Genomic DNA, 9,480 nt, shown 5'->3' on the forward strand with positions numbered 1-9,480 from the left:
GCACTCATCAGTCACAACAATTAATATTATACACACCTGAACAATTTAAGAACTAAAACAAGACCACAATTTCTATGCTGTAAACGACAATAACAATGCTGTTTCGATTGATACAAGGTATTCACTTTAATACATATGTATTGTTTTATTGTGGGTTTGCAGTGGTGTGCAAACAGAACTGCATCAGGCTTTACCACAGAATTGATTATAGATCTGGATTTGTCACTGCAATGCTGCACTGTTGGTGTGAGGGGTTCATAACATTTTCCAATTCTTGTTGTTGTTGTTGTTTTTTTTAATTCTGCATTTGCCGATCACTTTAAGCAATCGGGGAGCTGTTGAGGGCATTACATGTCTAGCTCAGATGTGACCTGAGATATCAGATCTGGAATCCCTTCAGTTATCCTCATTCTGAAACACTTGTCGACAACTAACCAAGTAGCTATATGCTAACCAATATCATACAAACATTTCTCAATAGTGCACTTTTAACACCATAAATTGGGATTTTAAAGTGTAAATCAACCCAAACACATTTTATACAAGAATATGTTGCTAGCAGGCCCACTAATTGAAACACGGCATTCTGATTAATTCTGCGTTTGTGGAATATGAGTTAAGCAGCAAAATCCACAACTTTTTGCCATCTCAGTGGGCGGCCATTTTGTCACTTCTGTCGACTGAAAATGACATCACAGCTGCTCAGGGCTCAGGTAATGACCAATCACGGCTCAGCTTCAGAAAACAGGTTAGCCGCCTCCAGAGATGGCTAAAAACGGGTGGATTAACTCTTATTCCACAAACACAATATTTATCAGAATGCCTTGTTTCAACTAGTGGGCTTGTATAGAACATCCATCCATCATGTATACCGCTTATCCTCACAAGGGTCGCGGGGAGTGCTGGAGCCTATCCCAGCAGTCTTCGGGCAGTAGGCGGGGGACACCCTGAATAGGTTGCCAGCCAATCGCAGGGCACAGAGAGACAAACAAACATCACAATCACACCTAGGGGCAATTTAGAGTGCCCAATTGACCTACCAAGCATGTTTTTGGAATGTGGGAGGAAACCGGAGTACCCGGAGAAAACGCACGCAGGCACGGGGAGAACATGCAAACTCCACACAGGGAGGCCGGGGCCGGGATCAAACCCACGACCTCTGAACTGTGAGGCGGACGTGCTAACCAGATGACCACAAACCTGTATAGAACATATTCTTGAAAAAAAAATGTTTGGGTTGACTTCACTTTAAGTTTAATATCAATATTGATCATTCTTCCGACAGCTGTGATGTCAAAGGTGGCCACTGTTAAACAGCCTTTGTATTATAGCCTCTATTGTTTGCATTAATGCTATGGTACAAACATTCAATTTCAGATGTTTGTGTTACAATAGCAGGCAGTTGTCTTTAGAATGGTTCTATATATTCCAATTTGATTTAACTAGTGTGTACACTTCACCTTTTGGTTTTGTACAAAGATACCTTCAAACAAACAATGGACAAATAAAAAATGATTCATCTAAAAATGTTAAGCTGTGAGGACCTTTAGTTTGAATTAAAGTACTGTGTGTGCAAAAAAGTCAATCTGTATGGCCATACCATATTAGTAGCAGTTTGCGGCTGCACCAAGAGAAGACAAGTTCAAGTTCAAATGTAAGAATAGTCCACAGTCACACTGCCATTCAGAGCAATGAAAAATAATATGTGAGTGCTAAGCATGGCACAATTTATTTGGATTATCTGATGACTATAGAAATAATTATGGATTCAAGTAGTTATGTCCAAACTCATTGCATTTTTCATCAAAAAGACAAATAATGATACTACATAATAGTGAATTTTGTTGCAGTATCATTGTGTACAGGGAGTTTTAACAGCAGAATGAGTCAAAATGGGCTGGTTTGGACTCCCACTGTGTGTAATGTCATTGGAATATATTTTATAGAACAGTATGGTCCAAGTAGAAACCCTTGAACATTAACGCCCCTGTCCAGCATGGCTGCCCTCCATAATGCAATACAAAACTAAGAGACAACTTTGCCCATGTTTAGGACATGCATTACTGCTTATGAACTTGCAAGTGTTAAATAACTTTTTAAAAGTTATTAGAAGAACGCAAACAACGAGCACTCTGACTACTATGTTATTACAAAGGTTTTTAGGACTAAAACGAGAAAACAAAGTGAATGACACAGCAACAGATGACAGGATGAGACAGAAAAAAACTGAGTGACGACAGTACAGTGAATGTGGGTAACTGTCCATGTGTCAAACATGGAACTCACCAGACAACAATTCAAATAGAACAAAGACAGCAATGTACTCACTCATGTTGCCTTAAGCCTGCACAAAAACCTTGAGCCCTCGACCTCGATCACATTTTCCACAAGTCCCGGACAGGGCAAGGACACAAAAGACTCCAGAGCAAGAGAAGAGAGAGAAAGAGCATTGGGAGGGTGAGACGGGAAGTGCAAGGCAGAGAGTGCAAAAAATAAAAAATAAATAAATAAATCAGAGAACGGCACTGCTTGGAAGAGCCATAGGAAGTTAAAAGGAGAGGGAGGAGTAAAGAAGAGACGAGAGCTGAACCAAACTGGTTCACCATGCCTCACATGCCAATGACGATATTCACATGGACCGCCCCGCACTAGCACTCTCTCTCTCTCTCTCTCTCTCTCTCTCTCTCTGTGTCTCTCTCTCTCGCCCCTGACCAGACTCTTCCTACTCCTCACACAACCGGCACACACTTCTCTCTCCAATGCACCACAATTGGACTAAGTATAATTGTTCCAAAGAAGGTGTATGAAATTTACCAGGTCTGTACACCTTTTCCATAGTCTGGTTTGAATACCTAGCAAGCATTTGTATTTATTTTTCAGCTTTTACAACACTCATTTCATTTCAGCTACACGTTTAGTAAAAAGAAAAACATAGATTTGAGTTCCTGATAGAAGGCAAAAGTATTATCTTACAATTACTTTTCTTAACAAATGGAGAAAAAAGTAGACCATCAGTGTCATGCTAATTCCATACACACACACCATTAAATGAGATAATTACTTGTTGTGAACTACATTTCAAGCACGTTATCAAAAATCCAAGAGTTTATCAAACGTTGAAAATGCATCACTAAAACTGAAGCAATGTGAATTTTTCATGCGAGGAAGGGAATCCTCAAGGAAATGACATTTTTATTTCTGTGCTAGTACAAACTGAGAAACTGAGCTAGTACAAGCTCTCCTGAAACCTTAAAGCACAATGGCTTCTCCATCAAGCTCTGATTGTCGAAAAGTTGGCGAGCAAGTCCAGCAGTTTGGATTCTGATTGTCTACTTACATAAATGTCTCACTCAAGTTCTGCTTCTCCCCCACCTACCCAGCATCCTGTAATTACTCAAGTAAGTTACTCAAGTCTTTGCATCACAGTTGGGTGGTTACTATGGAGAATCAAGTCCGCAACCAAGCATGACCCACACCACACCAATGTGAAATCCTATTCAGTGCTTTGTGTTTCTCAAGGCACAGAGCAATTATTCACACTCAACACAAAAATGTTCCACTTGTGAGCACCCAAACAAGTAACACTGAAGGCAAAAGAGGAGCAAAAAACACAAAAAGCCACAGTGGGGGTAAAAATGCTGATCATTTACCAGTAGATGGCAGCACTGCCCTTTGCGGCATTCCTTTGATGTGCAGAGCAAGGTAATGATTTACAGCAGTCTATGAAAGCCGATTGGAGTAAAAAGCTATAAGATTCATTTTCACAATACTGCGATTGTGAATTTTTTATTATTATTACTAGTAGTATAAATAGCACCTCATTTAATCCACAGATAATGTACCATTTAGTACATCGCTCAACAAATGAAAACTCAGGTTAAAGAACATCTCCTCAAGACCAAAAATAAGATCAGTGACACAAAAGCAGCATGTCAATAACTGAGTAAAAACATGAGTGCCAACAGCAATCTACTCCTGCTGCAGCCCCAAGTGTGCATGTTTGCATGGTATCTCAAGACTGCTGGAATGCTAACCAAAGTAACCCTAGTCTTCGCTGCATTTCTTTTTGATACATTACATTTGAATGCATTTGCTATGAGTGCACTGTGACAATGATTATGGAGACCTCAGTCCCTATACGTCTAACTAAAGGGTTGGTCAGGTACGGCACAAATTACTAGACTCTCCAATGCCCAACAATCAGCAAATGTTTTAACTTTTTTCCCCCCCACTGTGATGAGGAAAGAAATGGGCCAAAACATTGTGTTTACAGGGTGGATTGTTATTTGAAATAATAAGAGGAACTGACCTAATGGTCAAGGCTGGTGCACTTGGGAGGGGCTTTTCCTGTAAGTTGTGTGCATAAACAATCCTTCACAGTCCAAATTTTAAATGCATTTATTCTTAGATTCGGCATATGTGCTTGTATTGTCCCCGCCATGCCGGTCTGTTGGGATCTGGACTGCAATCACAGAACTGGTTCACAGCCATTTATTTTTTAGGTGTCCATCTGGGGGCATAAAATCAATATCCATTACCATGTCATGTGACCAATACTGTGATGTGCCTATTTAGACTTTTGAAACAAGAGTGCTAAAGCTAGATTTTGGCAGGCTACGGTCCCCTGGAGCGCCGTTACTAACAGGATGTGACATTATGACAGGGTCCTGCACTGAGGGACACTTTCTCACAGCATAAGCTTCACAGCTTTCAAAGATACAGAATTACAGGCTGCGGGCTGGTAAATACTTAAAACAACTTAGATGTTTAGCTTCAATGATAACCTAATGCAGCTAAATGGAACTTTAGAAGGGAAACATTTTTGACAATTAAAACATACTGTGTATTCTAGGGCTGAGAAAAAATACCGTATTGCTGTGTATCGTGATACTTTTAATGCCGATAACAAGTATCGATACGGTGATGAAGTATCAATGCTTCCAATACCTTATGTTATGTTATGTTTTGCACATTCTATAACATACTTTTGGAAGCTTTGAGGTCCTTAAAGTTGAGCTTTGTGTATGGAGTTTTATTTATTGCACTCCTGTGTATCAGAAACAGTTACTGAAACAGTTTCTGCACTTTTCAATCATGACACTTGAATAAAAGTTAAAAATGTGGAAACAAATGCCTCATTTTTTTTTATATATATTTTGATAATACTAAGTATCGCAGTACGTATCGGAATGCAACCCTAGTATCGGGATCTGTATCGGATTGGGACAAAAGTGTATCATCCCATCCCTAGTATGTTCATTTATCAGTTGCCGATTCAGTGATGCTATATGCACTGCAGTGTGTTTGGCCTGCAAAGTGCAATAAAACAAACGTGCACTATTACCAGTAATGGTCTCTGCATCTCTGTAGGTGACCAGGAACCTGTCGAGTGAAGACTGCAGCCGTGCCTCACTGACATACTCTTCTTCTTCTTCTTCCTCTTTCTCCTCCTCCTCCTCCTCCTCGGCCAAATGGATCCCTGGGTTAGGGAGGCAAGCTATATGCTGAGACAGTTTTTCTGGGGATGGAGTGGAGGTATAGGAACAGGTGTAGGGAGTAAGAGCCTTCGGGTCCAGCTTGGCACTGAGTAGCTACCAGGACAAGGAAGGACCAGCTATGGACAAGCTCAAGCAGCACAAAGGAAAAGCTAACTTTGATTTTGTCAGACTTGACATTAAAACTAGTGCAGGAGACCACACAACCATGACTACAGACACGAAAGTCCAACGATCACTGCCTGTAAACCTGAAAAAGAAGAAAGGACAAAGGAGAGAGAAGGGGGTTGTTAATTAACTTCCATTTTACAATGCAAAAAGGGTCAAGCATCTTCATTCACTCAATACCACAAAAACTATAATGTAAGTCCATAAAGTCAATGATGATGTAGTGCAGTGTTTTTCAAACTGTGTGCCGCGGCACACCACAGATATTGTCAGGTGTGTAAAGTATGTGTGCAAAGTAACGCGCATGTGCAGAAGAAGAGACGACGTCACTCCCGGGTCCCGACGTTGTGTTTGCGGAAGTAAACATGGTCCAGCATGCCGGGGGATTTATACAGTCAAGCGAATAGGTAGCAGGTAGAAATAAATAATTGGGGAAAATCACGAGGCGACGCTTTCATATCTCATTTCATGGAGAAATCACTAACGATGATGTCACGTCATAACCGTGCATAAAAAATGAATGGCTCCGGATGACGTCAATGTCGAATCGATGCGACCTGGCCATTCAGACCGCGAACGCATTGGAAAAGATCGGATACGTATCCGATCTAGGACCACATACGAACCTGGTCGCATTTGAAAAAAATCGTAATTGAGCAGTTCAGACTGTCATAAAAAAATCATTTACAGGTCGCATATGGGCAAAAAAATCCGACCTGGGTCGCATTTGCCTGTGGTGTGAACCTAGCCTAAGTATCAATATGAAACATTATAAAATACTTTTTTCATTGTGTTTATTTAATTCCTATTCAAGACGTGATAATATAATGTCATTCTTCAATGTTAAAAAAATGCTTATATGAACAATATACCGCTTTTTTTTCACTATTTCAGCTTATGGCGTGCAGTAGGATTTTTTCAATTAAATAAATGTGCCTTGACCCAAAAAAGTTTGAAAAACACTGATGTGGCTGTCTTCCATGCAGGCAGCGTGGGTTCAGTTCCCACACAGTAATGGTGTGAAATTTGTGAATGTGATGTAAAACATTGTCTGAATCTATACAGTACAGTATTTGCCCTGTGATTTGACTGTCAATCAAGTTGTAGTATTTATTTTGCCCAATGTCAGCTGGACTAAGATCCGGGTCCTTGTTACCCTTATACAGGTAAATTGGTATTTAAAAAAAAAAAATCAATAGAATTTAAATTAACAAACTGTCCTGAATGTTTGGGCTAAAATAGCCCCTAAATACACACAACATTTGCATTTTAAACTTTGAATTCAATATGTATCAAAATTCAAGTTTTCTTCCTTATTTGAGACTAGTCGGCGGGCAAATTAGTCGAAATTCCCATCCCTACCAGGGATATCAAGTTTCTGCTGTGTTAAGTAGGAGAAGGGCTGCTAAACTTCAATGCTTACTCAAAGGACTTTCTAAATGTTTTCGGTTAATCATTTACCCCAGATGAATATTACGACAGCCTTCTATAGCTAAGGTCAACTGGAGAGAGACTATCAAACCAAACTCGGTGGCCTGGGAGTTATACTTCCATTAAGAACTGAGCCACTCCATGCACAATTGGCACACCAAAAAACCAGATGCATTCACAAAGGTCTAACAACAACCAATACCAATATGCAGCAGAGAACTATAATCCAGTTTAAAAAAACAAAAACAAACTGGCCAACTGGTCAGCTGGGAAGTTAGATCCATGCAGAGCTCCAAGGCACTAGTTTTCAAGTCGACACCCCCTGTTTTTGGCTGTCAAATGCATTTAAAAAGTAACCAAGAAATGCACTGTTCAACCTTGTTGTGGTTTTTAAATTTAACTTTAAAGGGGGAAGTCACCTCAAGCATATTTTTTTCAGGAATAGGATTTATGCAGGCCCAAGGAAGAGTCTATGCATTTATGGTTGTCTATGCAACCAATCACGGCTCAGATTCAGAAAACAGGTCAGCCATGATTGCTCGTTGTGAGCAGTTGTGATGTCATTTTCAGTCGACAGAAGACAAAATGGCCGCCCCCAGAAATGGTTAAAAACGAGTGCATTTTGCTGCATTTTTTAGGCATTGAAATATTTGAATGTTGAACAGCATATTGTAACGAATTGGGTTATCTATGTTGTGGTCGGATTTGCGTGTTGCTGAGTTGTGATGTTTCCGAGGTTCATGAATACATCGTACGGCAAGCGAGTGGAGCAGCGGCGAAAGAAGAGCGCAAGCAGTTGTACTTGGATTAATAAAAACGTGATAATTAAACTACGTCTGACGGCGTGTTCCTGGAAGACGCTACAATATGAAAATCTCGCTATTTAAGTTTGACATTTTCGCTCCCTCGTCTAAGAAACATTCACAGTCGGATGATGCCGTGCATGTTAGACGTGCGACCTGCCGCTCATCTCATGTAGCAATGTCGGCACACAACTTTGGGACTCCTCCACGTAACTTTCCTCATCTGCGATTTTAAGAGAAAAGCCAGAATGTTCCCAAACAGGAGACCGCAGTGTACGGGGGTACCTTCGAGCTCTGGCTCTTTTCTGGCTCTCTCTTTTGTGCCGCCACTCTCCTCTCCCGCGAGCAACAGTCAGCGTCCGTGCATAAGCTTGCGCTAATAAGTGGACCGAACCGAACGCAAGAGGACCGAACCGAACATGCCATATCGAAACGTATTAATACACCCACGTGTACCGTTACACCCCTAGAAAGCAACCCAAACACATTTTTTTCAAGAATATGTTCTATGCAAGCCCACTAGTTGAAACAACTGAACAAAAAAAAAACGGGGGGATAGGGGGGATAGGGGGCATGTAATGATGTAATTTTTAAATGCAAACCTAATGTATAAGTGCCAATGTTAAACTCATCCAAGTGTCTCTTTAAGTCGAAATGTGGGGAGGTCACCTACGTTTCTTACACCGAAAAGTAATAATAAACAATTAATCCTCATTTTGTACAATCTCTCTCACCATATTTTCTCAAATGCAAAATTGTCATGTTCCTACTAGAACAAATTTACAAAAGAAAAAATTTCACATATGGTCATTCATACCCATAGTTTGGACCACATGTGACGTTTGTGATCTCCGTGAAAATATTGAGGAGTGGCAATATAAAACCATAACCATTAAAATTAACTTAAAGTAGATTGAATTACCCTATTGTTGTAAGACAAAGGACAGCAGTATTCAGATACGCATGGTCTTGTTTAAATGTTTCCACAGGAAGTTGATAAAAAAGATGACACAGAGCAGATAGACTTGTATGTAAACGACCAGAAAGTCGCATGATCAGTCAGATGAAACTTACAAAATAGCTGAAATTGCTTCATGTAAATGGAGAATCGATTCCATGTTCAGGGAGAATAAATTGTATGGATTACCTATATTTGGTAATGCAGTTCCAGATGCCGTGTAAAACAGTACCAGTCATAATCCATTTGAAATTGTAGTCGTCGCAAACCATTACATACTCTGTCTCACCCTTCTTCATGTGGTTGGTCAGTTATATGATTGTATTGTATTGTAACGCAATTGTCTAGGAACCCATGAGATTTCTTATCAGTGGTCACACGCAGTATTTAACTTACTCACAAAACTGGTCAAGATAATTTGCATTGAATATGTGCTGACATGACCACAAATAAAGCACAGTTGGTCCTTCACTAGCAACATATTTGCCTTCTTGTGCTTTTATTGCCACCAAAAACTGAGAACATAGTGAGCAGATGTTCCACGGATCATGTGATATTGACAGCAAACAAACTGAACCCTCATTTAGCTTCTGGGCCGTCCAAGACACTTTCACCATTCTAGTAC

The 9,480-nt window shown here is 40.2% G+C and overlaps 1 protein-coding gene across 3 annotated transcripts in view; it reads right to left on the reverse strand.

Annotated features, from left to right (window-relative positions):
• trak1a (trafficking protein, kinesin binding 1a) overlaps positions 1 to 5,585 on the reverse strand; it is a 39,754-nt gene extending 34,169 nt beyond the window's left edge. The window contains exon 1 of one of the 3 annotated variants that reach the window (XM_086037836.1): positions 5,345 to 5,585. Coding sequence is in view for 2 of the 3 variants with exons in the window: in XM_086037834.1 (XP_085893960.1) it covers positions 2,329 to 2,332 (4 nt within the window). In the remaining variant the exon portion in view is untranslated. Of the gene's footprint in view, positions 1 to 2,328; positions 2,630 to 5,344 lie in introns of those variants that run through there. The other 2 variants (XM_086037834.1, XM_086037832.1) reach the window with 2 other exon arrangements.
• Between the last annotated feature and the right edge of the window lie 3,895 nt (positions 5,586 to 9,480).

The sequence above is a fragment of the Filicampus tigris genome, chromosome 8, assembly GCF_054856515.1.
Source record: "Filicampus tigris isolate MCC_2025a chromosome 8, RoL_Ftig_1.0, whole genome shotgun sequence".
Classification (NCBI taxonomy): domain Eukaryota; kingdom Metazoa; phylum Chordata; class Actinopteri; order Syngnathiformes; family Syngnathidae; genus Filicampus; species Filicampus tigris.